This window comes from Curcuma longa, unplaced genomic scaffold (genome assembly GCF_044706935.1).
Source record: "Curcuma longa cultivar G26 ecotype Majalengka, Jawa Barat unplaced genomic scaffold, ITB_CL_G26_1.1 contig_18973, whole genome shotgun sequence".
NCBI lineage: Eukaryota > Viridiplantae > Streptophyta > Magnoliopsida > Zingiberales > Zingiberaceae > Curcuma > Curcuma longa.
In genome coordinates this window covers 4,032-20,147 of record NW_027430961.1, presented here as the reverse complement: position 1 = coordinate 20,147, position 16,116 = coordinate 4,032, and the positions used below count along the sequence as shown (strand labels likewise).

The 16,116-nt window shown below is 34.9% G+C and overlaps 1 protein-coding gene across 1 annotated transcript; it reads left to right on the top strand.

Moving 5' to 3' along the window:
* The first annotated feature begins 247 nt into the window (after positions 1 to 247).
* LOC141816980 (DNA-directed RNA polymerase I subunit 2-like) lies at positions 248 to 15,164 on the top strand. The gene is given in 28 exon segments (XM_074704694.1): positions 248 to 428; positions 548 to 621; positions 705 to 824; positions 1,734 to 1,810; positions 2,607 to 2,670; positions 2,762 to 2,832; positions 3,394 to 3,471; positions 3,553 to 3,598; positions 4,827 to 5,007; positions 5,078 to 5,130; positions 5,248 to 5,321; positions 5,491 to 5,608; positions 6,695 to 6,782; positions 7,509 to 7,621; positions 8,594 to 8,721; positions 8,809 to 8,888; positions 9,215 to 9,456; positions 9,532 to 9,696; positions 9,795 to 9,959; positions 10,051 to 10,125; positions 10,543 to 10,646; positions 10,731 to 10,806; positions 12,999 to 13,124; positions 13,195 to 13,338; positions 13,832 to 14,044; positions 14,242 to 14,499; positions 14,744 to 14,989; positions 14,992 to 15,164. Coding segments are annotated over 28 exon segments (3,504 nt in total). The 5' UTR covers positions 248 to 268; the 3' UTR covers positions 15,157 to 15,164.
* Positions 15,165 to 16,116: the final 952 nt, after the last annotated feature.

Sequence of the window (16,116 nt, the reverse complement as noted above, 5' to 3'; positions counted from 1 at the left end):
TGTTTAATAAAATAACTAAGTCTTTATTTTTTATTCGATTCAATACAAATGGAAAGTATGTTGGAATTTTCCAAAATTAAGTGTACCTGACGACAAAAATTAACAGAATACTAAACCCTAACAAAAACCCTATCACCTCTAGCGCTTAGTGCCTCCCCGAACGCCTTCAATCTGCTTCGCCACTCCTTCCGTCCGAGTCCGTTCTTCCCTTCCGCCTTCTTCAAAAGGATTTGATTTGGCGGCAGAGTCTACCACGCCGCTGTCGGTAATGGGATCAAAGTCGAAGCCCGACTACGAGGCGTTGCGAGACCTCTTCCGTCCGCACGTTGAGTCCTTTGATTACTTTATCGATGAGGGTCTTGAAAAAATATTTGTTGGAATACGCCCCATAGAAATCGTCGACCGTATAACTGGAGTCAAGCTCAGAGATATCCTTTATACATTTTTTCAGTTATTTACGTTATTTGTTTCTATTGCTTCGTTACAGTCGTTCCCTATCTTCCTCGATCGTTTTGATGATCTATTTTTTCTTAACTGGCTTGAATACTTTCCTTAGATAATCCGCAGTTACTTCCTCCAACAAAAGACGGGCGGCTACACGAACCCTTGTATCCCCATGAGGTTGGTGTTCCTGTTTCAAAAATTAAATCTTTAGTATATTGATTTATTTTGCCAGTGATTTTGACCTATCTTACAAAAAACAGTGTAGGCAAGCCAGAACAACTTATAAAGGACATTTCAAGGCGTCATTGTGTTTTCAGTATGATGATGGAGTCATCGTGAGAGAGTCTATCAACTTCGGCCATCTTCCAATAATGCTGAAGGTACGATGATTCACCGTTTTGTGTTTTCTTTTTTATATTTTCTTGTTAATTTTCTATGTTAGTAGACATAATATTAACACGTCCCCTATGAGAAAGTAAGTCTTTGAGGTCGATAGAAGAGGGTTGACACAATTTCTAGGATATCAGGTAACATAACACAAACTAGAACTTGCTAATGGTTATTTCTGGATCATATTTGTATTTTCTGCTTGTGCAATTAAAGTTTATTTGTTAGTTTAGTTTGAGAAGGATGCAAGGAAATTCAGGTACTGCATTGATAAGACATTGGTTTGAGACCTTAGAATCATGCAGACTGAAAAAATCCCATGGATTTAAATTATTAAGTGGTAGTTTTTTAGCTGCATTCTCTAAGTACAGGAAAAATGCAAGGATGTTGTAGTGGGTTGTTATGGTCTTGGTCAGTCATTCAAGGGAAACACATAGGTGCCATGTTTTGAATTATTCCAATCAACTGCTATGTTCTGCTTTCTGATGTTTGTAAGTGGCATTGTTCATGAAATAATAATCTTGGTCGTAAAATATTTCTGTTGAAATATGCTATTGATGGATTACACCATAAGACCAATTTAGGCATTTCCGTGCATAATTTATGAAATATTGCTGTTAGAAGGTAAGTTACTTCATGAAAATTTTCAACATTTCCATAACTACTGGAATGATATACATGATATATATTTATATGTATCTGTATTCAAGATGATAACATAACTATTGTGTATATATGTTCCTGACCATGGTTATAATGTATAAATTGACTACTACATTAAGGAAGATCGTAGCTAATTGCATTTTTGTCTTGTAAGTCTATTAACTGCTTGTTTGGTTCCATATAATGATTGTTTAGTTTTTTTTCTTCTTGTCATTCAACATTGTGTTAAATGATTTCAGTCAAAACTCTGCCACCTGAGAGGTGCTGACCCTCAAAAGCTTGTTTTCCACAAAGAGGAGGCAACTGAAATGGGTGGGTAGGTGACCTTTTCAATCACTAGCTACATTCTCTCCTTGTATTTCATTAGACTTATTTGATATCCATATGATCACATTTTTTTGGTCGAGAAATCAGTCTTTTAGTTTCCTGGAAATGTTGAACATTATATTGCTCGCATACCATGACACAGCTATGTGCAATAGATACTTGGATCTAATACTCTTAATTTGATGAATGAAACTAGAAAGTTTTCTGTAATTTAATCAGATACAATGAGTGACTATTAGACTATTTGCATTAGTTTGTAGAAGGGAGAACGTGAGATCTGCAGTAGTTAGTGCATATTTGGGAGATGAAAACACATATTTAATAAGGACAGAGATAAAGGGGCTAGACTCTTGAATTTCTCCTGTACTGATTGCTCGTGTATAAATGAACATTATAACCCCAAAAGTCTCTCTCCCTCTCCTTTATCTCCCTTAGGTTTTAGCATTCACTTCATCTCCCAGTGGAAAGCTAATTATCGGAGAGCTTGTGGTCTCTCTTCTACAAACAAGCAATAACTATCATCGCCTCTGGGATTCATAGAACCTTATTTCATTATTGATTGAATTACATATTTATTGAATCTGCCTCTGAAATCAATCTAATTTAAACATGATAAATTTTTTCTTGATAAAACAAAATACCCATGAAATTCATAGAACCTTGTTTGGTATCAATCGAATTAAACATGAATTCAATCTGGAGTTGAGATGAATCAAATTTGAACATGATTAAGTTTCTTATATTAAAACAAAATAAAGATTTGATATTTGTTTATACCTTCCTAGGTACTTCATTTGCGCTGGAATGGAGCGACTTGCACGACTTTTAATTATACAAAAGCGTAACTATGTGAGATGCTTGTTGGAACTTTTACTTTTCTCATTTCTCTGCTTTTGACTGTTTTCCTAGCTTGCTGATGTAAATGTAACTTGTGATCTAGCCATTGAGCATGGTGCGCAAATCATTTAGTAACCGTGGACCAGGCTACAGTGACAAAGCAGTGGTTATAAGGTTTGTGGATGCATGTTAAAATTTTCTGAAATAATTTCTTTTTTGTGGTGCTATGGAGTATCATTGATCTACTCTCAGACAGAACCTTTATGTTTCATTTTTTTGCATTTAGGTGATATAAACTATGATAGATAGTTCTGAATCACTATGGCTATCATGCAAACTGAGAAATGTTATTGCAAGCTAGAAGATAACGTACCAAGCAACTCCAGAACTTGAAGTACTATGAAATATTTGGTGCAATTACTTTTATTTATTGATTTGCTTTTGATAGGTCTCTAGTGCATAAAATGATTTTTCTAGCTCTCCACAGAGTGGTGTGTAAGTCACCATCATTATTTTCCCACTCTTCTTGAACTTTGTTTGTTGTATAAGAGTGTTAGGCATTTTAGCCTGCTTGGAATGTAAAACCCTTAGTTTTGTTTTAATTTAGGAAAAATTTTGCATCATAATGATTTGCTTAGTGTTAAACTATAGCATTTCATGCACTATCCTCTGTTAATGCACTAAAGAAATTTGTTGGTGTAATTGTGTATTTTATCAAACTCTTATTTCCTATAGATGTACTCGAGAAGACCAAACTTCTGTCACTCTCAAGTTATACTACCTTGAAAATGGAAGTGCAAGACTTGGATTCTGGTAGTATTTTACATTTAATTTGCTCCACAAGTCATTCAACATCTGGATTTTCAAAATGTAATGTATTATACAACCTTATAGGATAAGAGGAAGAGAGTTTTTGCTTCCAGTTGGTATTATTTTGAAGGTACCTTATACTAAACTTGAAATTATATATATTTTTTGTTCTTTAAATTGCTTAGTTTTAGTATAAAATGAAGACTGCTTGCTGCTCACTGTAAATCATTTAAGGGATGTTGTTCTTGTCTAGGAGTTTTTTTATTATCAATCTTGAGAAACCTTGAGTATTGCTATGCTTCATTTAGATATACCTTACTGATAGTCTGGTAATTTAACATACAATTGTAGTAGTAATCATGTGTATTCTCATGTTTAATGTTGTCATCATAGAGAAGAACATGCAATGTATCATTTGGGTGGGGATGTTTAACAATGGCTTGCCACCGTTTCTAGTCTGGATATGCTTAGATCCTATATCTGTGTGGAGTAAATGCATTGAGTTATCCATACCATGACTTGCGTGTTGCTAAATTGCAAATGTAGCATATATACATAGATTGAGCTACCTTCTGGATCCTTAGTTTAAATATGATTGGAGTCAAAGCAATCTGGAATTGATGAAAACTTACTCATATATTCATTTCATTTAGTAATATTATCTTAAAACTTTCGGTTGCTGTATAACCTAATGTGTCCATCAGCAGTTTTAGTCATCAAGTGAAGCCTAAAGGGAAATTTTAATTCTTTTGATTGTTGAACATAGACCAAAGTATCAATGCAATTCTTGGGACATGATTAACATATTGAAAACATCTTCTCCAATCAAAAAAGTTAAAAGGAATATCTTGTAAAAGAAAAATAATTGTTTATCTAATCCAATTCAATACCATATGGCAATTTGATCATAAGCTCTGTACTTGTTTGTAAATGAAAATATAATGTCAATGCTTATCATAGTTGAAAGAGAAGACCTTCTCTGATAAGGTCATCACCAACATGCATTTAAAAAATCCACCAAAATATGTAAGGACTCTCTAGTATTCCACATGTCTTGGTACTCTTTTTTCCTCCTGGTTTCTTTTAGAATCTTCTTCCTACCCACAGGAAAAATTTGTTTGACTGCTAGTTCGCAGTTCAATGAGCAAATAGTGAAGTCATTTGATGTGTACCCACCTTGTTTGTGGATTACATAAAAAGTATTTTTTATATGCATAGATATGCATTTTAAGTTTGTGGGTTGTCTCCTGGTTTAGTCAATAACTTTTTAATGCATGCCTAACTATGTGAACACATCTTGTTTCTCTCTGTTTCTTGCTTTCTAGTTTGCATGGTTAATAGTAAGATGGTCTTTATAGGCTCTTATTGACACAACTGATCGCGAAATCTTTGTGAGCTTGACATGTTATTATAATGAGAGCTACCAAAGAGAAAAAGGTGCTGTTGGTACTCAACTTATTGGTGAAAGAGCTCAAATTATTCTTGATGAAGTCAAAGATTTGTCGCTTTTTACTCACCATCAGTGCTTGAAGCATATTGGTATTCCTTGATATCTGGTGCTTTTGTTGATGTTGATCATGCATTGCAGTAATCTGTCTTTAATCTATAGGAGAATACTTCAGATCTGTCATGGATGGATTTGAAACTGAGGGTAATATAACTGTAAGTTAAACTCCATAGACATGATTTGTGAATTTATATGCTTCATTTCCTTATGAAAAAAGAATTCTTCGTACCAACACTGTATTTGATCAGCACCTGTAATATTATGTCCTGTAGGTCGCTGAAGCTGTTCTTAGAGACTATATCTTTATTAATCTTGGGAGCAATCATGACAAGTTCAATTTGCTAATGTTAGTTCTTTTTATCTCACATAATCATATTAGTTTCTCTCTCACTTATCTCTCTCTCTCTCTCTCTCTATCTATCTATCTATATATATATATATTATGTCTTTCTGATCTATGTCATTTTGTACATGAGATTATCATGAATATCCTATTTAATCCTCTGCTCTTTCAGTTTTATGCTGCAGAAACTTTATGCACTTGTAGATCGAACTGCTGCCCCTGATAATTCTGATACACTGCAATACCAGGAAGTTCTGTTGCCTGGACACTTGATAGCCATTTATCTTAAGGTATTCTGTTTATGCATTCATGATTTATGCCTGATTAATGAGTATTTAGACATTTAACAAAGTAACTCTTGTTTTATTATTTCAATATTTTGTTGCTGTGTTATATTCTCTTTTGGTCACCACACATGATTTGGTTTGCTTTTGTCATGATTTTTGCCTTGTATGCACGAGTTAGCCAATCAATTGACTCTTGCCTGTCACCCAACTGATACCACTGACATTCTTAAGCTATCTTCTTAAATGTGTATATATTCTACCCTTATATAAAACTACTAAAATGAGTGATGACTCTTGCCTGTCACAAGCTTTTTATATAATAATGACTGAAATGGTGAAAACCTACCTCTGATGGACGCTACAGTAATACAAGAATTTATCCCTCCATTGAGCCATATAAAAAAGTATATTATTAGTTATAGTTAAATCATTTTAATCATAGTTTATTTATATTAGCTAAATTTTTCTTTGGTTTTCCTCTATTCCTTTCACTTATGACTGATTGAAAATTCAGGTAATTAGAAAAATATCATGTTTTAGGTCAACCAAAGGATTTTAAATATCACATTGGTTGAGAGTTTTTTTGTACCAAGTATTTGTTGGGAACTAATTTCTTAAGTGTTAATATCTGACATTTGAAGTAGGCCATATATCCAAGGAGTGTAAATCAAGATGAGGAACAATGTTAAAAGAGCAACACTAGATTGGATCTGACCATGAGGTTATGTAGAGCATGTGGAGATGACAATTTGTTTTGAATGAGGTAGGGTGGAGGTTTGGAATAAACCATGGGGGAGAATGTTGATCGAGTTAACTGTGATGACATTGACAAAACCCAAGGTGGATGTGAAATCCTTGGCAGGTGGGAATATTATGTGAGAATGATCTTGTTCCACCTCAATGCCTTGCTGCCAATGGACACTGCATGTATGATGCATTTTCCTGTCCTCATGCTATGTATCTTTGAATGTTTTGATGGACTCACTTTATTGATCAATGTGGACTTCTCTTTTTTTCTTAGACAGTTAACAGACATAATTTTTGTATGTTGTGGATGAACTTAATGTCCTTGATATTCATTATTTGTAGGAAAAACTTCAAATATGGTTGAGGAAGGCAAGACAACAGCTTCTTGATGAGCTAGCAAAGAAGGAAAGAACCTTTGATATAAAAAGTGGTATAGATATCTTTCAATTTCTTAAGCCATAACATATTGTTGTAGGTTTAAACTATTGAAATAGTTTATTATTTAAAAGGTAAGTAACTGAAACTCACCCAATTTTGCACAGTTAATAGAGCCAGTATAAACATTTGAAAATCATGATCCTAGTCTAATTTTGATGACTAGTTAATGAATGCAGTTTGTTGCCTAGGTCTTATTTAATTATCTCTTGTTTATGTGGCTAGTCAGCCATTTACATTGCTATAGTAGTTGGAATTAATCCCAAATGGATCATCAAGCTTGACTAAGAATAATAATAAATCAAATTACCTAAATCAAGATGCCAGTTTTGGTTTTGATTTGAGTGCTTTTGAGATGATTTGACTAAGAACAAATCAATTGACCGAAATCAAGTTTGGAAAGTGTCAAGTCTAGGCTAGTTTGAGCGATTTATCTTTCAAAGATCCTTTCGTTTTGCTCCATGATATATCACAATAAAAGTGAACTCTATTTTGGCATAGAAGTTGCCGCTGTTGATAGACATTCTCACCCATAAGGTTTTAAACTATATTCGTTTAGCACATGTCTCATTTTCATTTATTGATTCATTGCACTATCTCTTCGTACTTTGTTTTCAAACATTGACTCTCAACATTTCGCCATGATGTTTGTACTTGAAGATGTTAATTAAGTGCTTCATAGTGGTAGGCTATGACTATCTTTTAGTAATTATATAAACAGTGACACAAGCGAAGAAGATTTTTGCCAAGAATTCTGCACTTATTGGGAGGGCCATTGAGAGTATGATAAAAGTTGGAAGCTTGAACTCGCAATCAGGTCTAGACTTGCCTCAGGTGATTACTTTTGTACTTCCCTCAGGCAACTTATTTGTTAATATCAATCTTTTACAGTAAGATTGTCACTTAAGCTATTCCAAGTATAATCATATAGGATTATTTGGCATGTGTTATTTTGATTCTTTGAGCTCTGAACCATTAAGTGCATTTGTCTCTACAATTGAACACTAAGGGTGTATTTATTATGGAGAAAAGTAACTGTGAGGAGAGAAACTTTTCCTTGGATGGAAAGAAGGAGAGGGAAGAAGTTTAGATTTTTAAAAAATGATTTGATATAAACATAAGAAAAACCTAAAAGAATCAGTTTCATGCAAAATAATCATTTTGATTTTTTTACACGAAATTAAAGTATTCCCAAGTTACTGCTTTTCATCAGATTGTGGAGAAATAATTGTGGTCGAAACAGATAATTGTGGACAAATTGTGAAGGGACAATTTGGGTGGAAATAATCTGCTCAAAACAGTGGTTTCTTTTGCTCCCCTTGTGGCCTGCATGGGAGATTGAGGGGAAGTGAGGTCCACTACCCCTTTCCAGCACCTTGTTTCTTTCCTCTCTGTTTCCCATGGTGGGAAATATGCCCTAGGATTCACATTTTGATTGGATGTGCTTTAAGCGACATTCACATTCAGTAGAAGAGATGTATCACGATTTATTTACAATATTGTGATCTTCTAAGTTGAATATAAATAATAGTTAAATGTTCTTCAGAAGGCATTAAGTCAATGATTTCTAGTAGTCCTTTCTTTTCTGGGGAGTGTTTGTTAGGTTTATCTTTAACAAAACGTGAGATTATCAATTATTTGGTTATAAAGTGGCATATTTAGATTTTGTTTTGTTTGCCACTCTGGTTTCTCTTCCAAATGAGCAATGCTGATATCTGCTAAAGGTCACACAATTGATTAATCTTATCATTTTCTAGTTTTGTTTGAATTGTTCTAATAGATCTTTTACTTATTTTGGTTATGTAGAGAGAAGGAATGACCATCCAGGCAGAGAGGCTCAATTTCTTCCGTTATCTATCTCATTTTCGTTCTGTACATAGAGGTGCTGCTTTTACAAAAATGCGCATCACAAGTGTACGAAAATTGCTGCCAGAGTATGTCATCTCACTTTTATCTTTTTTAAATTGCATATGAATTTGCTAGATGTTCATATGCTCATTAATTTCTTGCTGACACTACAGGTCTTGGGGCTTCCTTTGCCCTGTCAATACTCCTGATGGGGAGCCTTGTGGCTTGCTGAACCATATGACTTGTTCCTGTCGTAAGTTCACAATCTATAACTAAAATTGCAAATTATGTTTTCTACATTTCAAGGTTTTGCAAACTCCTCTCTCTTCATGAGTACCTTTGTTTCTCTATAGAATAAATTTTAGTAGCAATCAAATGTCACTGTGGTTACTTTTGTTTTATGTTTGTTCCTGTATCTGTTTTCATATAATTGCATGGTAAACATAATCAGTTATTGGAAAACCATGATTAATATATCTTTTATATTGCACAGTTAAAATATCCACCCAAACTTGCTTCTTGATTATTAGGTTTCTCTAAAATTTTATATAATCTAGCATGTTTGTTTTCCTACTTCAGGCATTTCATCTTCCTATGATTCAGAAGGAAAAACTAAAGACTCTCTCAAGATAAGAATGTCGATACTCTCTGTCTTAGTTGCGATTGGAATGACACCATTGCTTCCGAAGCTTGAGCGTGCTGGCCCTCCTGAGGTTCTTCATGTTCTTTTGGATGGATGTGTTATAGGTTCCATAGCTTCTTGCCAAATAGAGGAAGCAGTTGCACATATCCGGAGCCTGAAGCTTTCTGCCTTATCAGGGGTATTTCTTCTTGGATTTCATTCTTTTATCTCCATTCAATTTCTAACAATTGTACCTGGGTCATGATCACTGCAGATTCCTGAAGATTTAGAGGTCGGATATGTACCTTTAAGTTTTGGTGGGGCATATCCTGGGTTATACCTATTTACTAGTCCTTCCAGATTTATTCGACCGGTTAGAAATCTTGCCCATGTCAATGATGGGGGCAATGATATTGAACTTATTGGGCCGTTTGAGCAGGTAAGGATATGATCAATGATTTACTTATGCAGATTCCTGAGAATGACCTTTGGTTTTAGATGTCTGCCTTCTGAACAAAATGTTTATGTTGTCTATAGGCTTTTATGGAAATAAGATGCCCTGATGGTGGAGATGGTGGAAGAAGTGAATTCTTTCCTGCGACACATGAAGAAATACACCCAACAGGAATGCTTAGTGTGGTAGCCAATCTCACTCCCTGGTCTGATCACAATCAGAGTCCACGAAACATGTACCAGTGCCAGGTTGGCTTTGTTTTATGCCATGTTAAATTTTCATTTGTTGATAAATATGCTACTAGGACTATCCCTTCATTTCATGTTTTTTGCATATTAGATGGCCAAACAAACAATGGGGTTTTCTGGCCAAGCCTTGCAATATCGTGCAGATTTGAAGACATATCATCTCCAGGTTTGTCCATATAATCTTTCCTAACTAATGTTGATTACAAATAATTTAGTTCTACTTGTTAGATTCTTCTTCTGTAATTTTTCTCACTGAACCTTCCATTTTATGGTATATTGTGGTTGGATTTGGTCCAGAAGACACCTTTTGCAACGAAATAAATATCTGAAGGAAAAAAAAATCTATTGGTGTCCTTTTTGTGTTCCGATGCATAGACTATAGAAGGCTACATCCCTTATGAACTAACTTTCTTATGTCTATGTTTTCAAATTCCTAATATATATGTTTGTATTTTGCAATATGGCATCAAGACAATGTTGTTATTCTTAACTGTTAGCCATTAGAATATATATTTATTGATATGTGCAAGGACTTATTTCAAATTTGTCATTTATATTTACACACCCAAAATATCCTTCACAGACTCCTCAATCTCCAATCGTCCGGACTACTTCATATACTAAGTACTGCATGGATGAGTTCCCAACAGGCACAAATGCAATTGTTGCAGTTTTAGCTTACACTGGGTACAATAAAACAAATTATGACGTGTTGTAATTTTGCTATTGGTAAGCTAATGCTCTAGCTATTCCTCCCCCCCTTTTTTGCAGTTATGACATGGAAGATGCCATGATCTTGAACAAGTCGTCTGTGGACCGTGGACTATGTCGTGGGCATATTTACCAGGTTTGTCTTATCATGCCTGTATTTTCATTTTCATGGTTCACATATAACCATGTTATGCTGCTTTACTAATGTCATTGTTATCTCTATGTTTGTCTAATTATTTGGGGTTAGCGACCTGAATCTTACCTATTGTGCTTTATACAAACAACATTACTAGTAATATTCAAATAATTATATTATTTTTCAATGCATTGGACAATGTTTTCTTTAGTCATGCTTTTGTAATAATATTTATGTTCACATAATTCCTTCTAATTTTGATGAAGATAGATGAAGCTAATGTTATCGGTGTTCATTGTGATATGCTGGTTGTATTTTCTATAAGCTAATTACTGCTATTCTTTATGGCAATGATTGTGCATATACTGAAGTTCATATCATTATGATCTGTTGGATTTTTTTTGTTTTGTTTTTTTAGTGTTTTTGATGCCCTTGTGCCATTGAGAAGTCAGAAGTAGTGATAAGAAAAAAATTGAAATAATCAAGTCTGAACCAGGAAAGTGAACTGACCTGAACTGAAATTTAGTTTTTTTTTCAGGTTTCGGATGGAGCTTCACAGATGTGAGATATTATGTTTTAGGGTCTGGTCGTTTTCTTATAAAACACGCTTGAACAGATTTTGTATTTATTATTACATAATACATGCAAATATATTATTATATACTACATTTGCTACTTATAAAGTGGTAAAGAAGCTCAAAACATATTGTATTTACCCACATTTTGCAATTGTAAAATAAAACCCTGAATAAATCTATAAAACCAAAGAAACCGGAATCCTGAAAAACTGGAGACTCCAAATTGGATCTGAACTGTCCCAAAAGTTCCAGGTTCCATTTTTTTTTTAAAAAAAATGGGCAGTGTTTGGGTTCGGGGATTTTTTTATTACCTTGTCTGAACCATGCAAGCACATGTGCATGTCTATTCCATGAATCAGGAAAATCTTAGATTGTGTTTCCTTTGGGAGAAAAAGTAGTGACAGAAATAAAGGAGAACAGATAGGAAGGCAATAAATCATGGTTTTGTTGAAGAAATGTAGGGAAAGAAAAGTGGGAGGGAAATTTTAACTTGATTTCCCTCAAAATTGATCCTCTCAAATTGGATAGGAATCACTTCTAAGGCTTTATTCACAAATTTATCCTTTCGTTGTTTCCACCCCTCAAAGCAAGGCAAACTTCACATGTGGTCCCTTCCCTTTTCCTTTCTCACTGTTGATCATTATCAGTCCTCCTATTATGCCTTTGTGCCATTTGGGCCTTCATCATACACTTGGTGGAGGAAGAAACAAATAGGACATATGGAGGATCCAACAGCACCTGCCTTTTAAGAATCCTACAGTGCAGCCACCTAATAAGTTGGAGCAACTTCCCTTGTTTTTTATTTTCTCTCTTTATCTTTCCTCATTAATGCCATCATTCCATTTCCACATCTTTCCCTTTGATTATCATCAGAGATGATTGTGCATGCATTCAGAAACCTTGACTACAGATTTTCTTGACTCTCAATAACAAACTCAATTCATGACAAGGAGAGCTGTTAATGATCATTCTAATTAAGAACACCATTTTTCTTCTTCCCTTCCATTTTGGCCCCCTTTCCTTTTTATTCTCTTGCTCGAATAATCTGTCCTTGCAAGCAAATATAGTCTGTCAATCTCCACCTAGTGAAAAGGGAAGCAATCTAGGAATAGAAGCATTCATCTGAAGTTGTAAAATCAGTGTAACATGATGCTGGAATAGAAGCAAAGAACTGAAAGGAAAAATTCTCTGTTGAAACTATTGTCTAGGTTGAAACACACAAAAAGCTATTATGGCCCCTTTATCTTGATAAAAAATCCACAAAAAATAATCGCTATAGTTTAAAGCAGTTCTATTCTTACTATAACAGTTAGTCTTCTTTGTCTTTATTAGTATAATAGTTAGTCTTGTCTGGCAGAGCTTCTGCCATCTATTTTGTCCTTAGCTGATGCCTTGGCTCCCTGCAGCTGCTATTGAGGAAATGCTGAAGGCCCTATAGAAGTTTCATATTACAATAAAAATAGTTTGCTTCCTGAGATTTTTTTTTTCCCTTGTGCATGTGTTCGAGAGTGGACTTGCATATGCACAGCATGATCATTGACTTTTGCTTTATTACGGTTACTTTTCTTTCTGCATGTTTTCATCTATAATTCACCACCATTTTTTTTTATGCAGACAGAATCAATTGACTTGGCAAAGAAGCATGAGTCAGACCGGATCCAAGAAATATTTGCTAGGAGCAACACTGATAGAAACATGATGTTTTCAATTGACTCAGATGGCCTACCTTACGTTGGACAGGTTATTTCACTTAAGTAATACATCTATGTTTGTTGGCTATAATAGTAAAACATCAAACACATTTTTGCAGATAGTACATCCGGGTGAGCCATTATATAGCACACACAATACCTTAACAAGCACAACGAAACCAACTAATTTGAAAGGTTCAGAAGATGCCATCATTGACTATGTTTCTGTTGATGGTACTGGCTCAAAGAACTACCTGCAAAAGGTTTGATTCATCTTGTTATTTCACTATTTCTAACACAATATATATCTTCAGGTTTGTTTTGTGAAATTGAAAATTTTTGATGCATCACAATCACAGATTTAGGTCTTTATAATTTTCCAGTGTGCCTGTGATATTCATAAAGGATAATAATGTACAATGATAATCAATAAGATTGTGAATGTTTTTGGAAGTTAATTAGACATCTAAATTGCAACCTGCAAGATCCTTAATTTATGTAAATCAATCCCATCTAAATTTCATCCTTGATGTTTATGGTAAATTATGAGAAAGCATAAACCAAGTTGTGAAATCAATCTCTTCCACATTTCTTGGATGAATATACAAGTGAACATGGAAAACCTGTAATAAACAACACTAACATTCTTTTGAAACAAAACCTTTTCCATTGTTCATTATGTGCACTGCTAGTTAATTTTTGCTTAGGCTTCAAATGGTGAATAAAAATGCTTATTGCAATAATTAACCTTTCCAGGTTAACATACGTACTCGACGCACCAGATATCCTATTATCGGTGATAAGTTTAGCAGCCGGCATGGGCAGAAGGGTGTTTGCTCTCAGCTATGGCCTGATATTGACATGCCATTTTCTGCAGTTACTGGGATGCGACCAGATTTAATAATTAATCCTCATGCATTTCCTTCGCGAATGACTATTGGAATGCTTTTGGAGTCAATTGCAGCTAAGGTCACTCTTTAGTTCTTTGTTGTTTTACTCTTTTGCTTATTACAGTAGGGTGCGTTTTATCCAAGTAAACCTGGTTTTGATTAGAAAACTGGTCATCAATGCACCTAGGCATTTCAGTTTCAAAACTCGCATTTGGAATCTTTTTTATCCTATGGCAAGTCTTAGTGGCATTTCAGTTTCTTTGCCAACCTTTGCAGGGAGGAAGCCTGCATGGGAAATTCATTGATGCAACTCCTTTCCCTAGATCAAATTGCAATGAAGAAGATGAAGCTGAGAAATCCAAATCTAGCTCAGTGGTTGATGAACTAGGTCCGATGCTGACTGCTTACGGTTTCAACCACCATGGAGTAGAGGTACTGCACAGTGGAGTTTATGGAACAGAGCTGTCTTGTGAGATTTTTATAGGGCCTGTTTATTACCAGCGGCTCCGCCACATGGTTTCTGACAAATTTCAGGTGATCTTTCTCCATTTCCTGTTTATTCGCTAAATTTGGCTCTGCAAAAGAAAAATACTACGTGGCTCTTATGTTGGTATAATAATCTTATTATAGGCAAGTTCTATTCCTTGTGTAAATTATCCCTACATGTAAATTATTAAGTGGAACAGTGCAGTAAATTAGAATCCAACCTTTACATATAATGATAGTGATAGTTTGTGATCTTTCTGTCGAACTGGATTAACTTGTATTAATGACTCAGGTGCGCTCTACCGGAACTGTGGATCAGATCACCAGACAACCCATCGGAGGAAGGAAACGAGGCGGAGGTATTCGGTTTGGAGAAATGGAACGCGATGCAGTTCTTGCCCATGGAGCAGCCTACCTTTTACATGACAGGCTCCATTCCTGCTCTGATTACCACATAGCTGATGTCTGCTCCTACTGTGGCAGTGTACTCACTGCCACCATTATACAACCCCAAAGAAGTTGGTGGCGCGTGAAATCCACGGTCTCCCGCCTGCTAGAACTTCCAAGAGCTATACATGCCAAGCTTGCAAAACCGGCAAAGGAATGGAAACTGTGGCAATGCCTCACGTGTTCAAGTATTTGGCATCAGAATTAACAGCCATGGGCGTAAAATTGGAGCTTCGGGTGAGGAGCCAAGCAAGCTAATAACACATTCGAAATGGTTGTTTAAATTTTGTTGTGGTTGTTTAATTGAGATTTTGTTATGGTTGTTTAGTTGAGAATTTTTGTTTTCCTATGAAATGGTATCTTAAAACAAATGATTTATTTATACAAGATCATTTAAGGGATAGATAATTTTCTGTTGTGTTTTTTGATTGATCAAGTCCATCAAACAATCGAAAGAAATGGATGTATGAGTTCATCGGCCTGGTTTTATCTATCTTAGCCAATGATGGATTCTACAAATAATAAAGCAATGGAAACAATGGAATATAACTTTTGGTGGAATTTAATATTCCATTTTTGATAATACAGGGATTCATTTGAACTAAAGATCATTGTGGAGAAAAACTACACAAAATTAGTGACAACAAATATGGATAGATGAAGCAAAGATGAATTATTTACATCAAAACTGATTCAATCCATAACAATTAAAGCTTTCATAACAAACAAAAAATAATTATATTCCTTAACCATAAAATATGCAGTCGATAATGATGAGATCGAGCCATCTGTAAGTGCAATTTTAAAAGGATCCAAAGTTCACAATGTTATTTTTGGTCTTGTTTTCCCTTTTCTAATGTTAGATCAAACAGGGAACCCACAACAAGGGCATACCTGGAGAGTATAAACCCATAGATTTTCTCAAACCAAGCACTTGTCCAACATGGTATAACCTTTTCTGTGTATTTCTTTGTACAATACAATCACTGTCGATCAAACAATGTCGCTGTCCTTGAGAATGTTGTACTTGCAGAGCGGGCAAATCAAATGCAGTAAATAACGTTCCATCTTCGTAATGCAACATTCTTGGAATGGAGGTCGGTGAGGTTATCAAAATGAGTAGTCTTGTGCACAAAACAATACGACAAAGCAAGAGATAATACAGTAAATAACGTAAGTGTTGCAGTTAAATAACATAAGCAATCTTCTCGAGTTTAT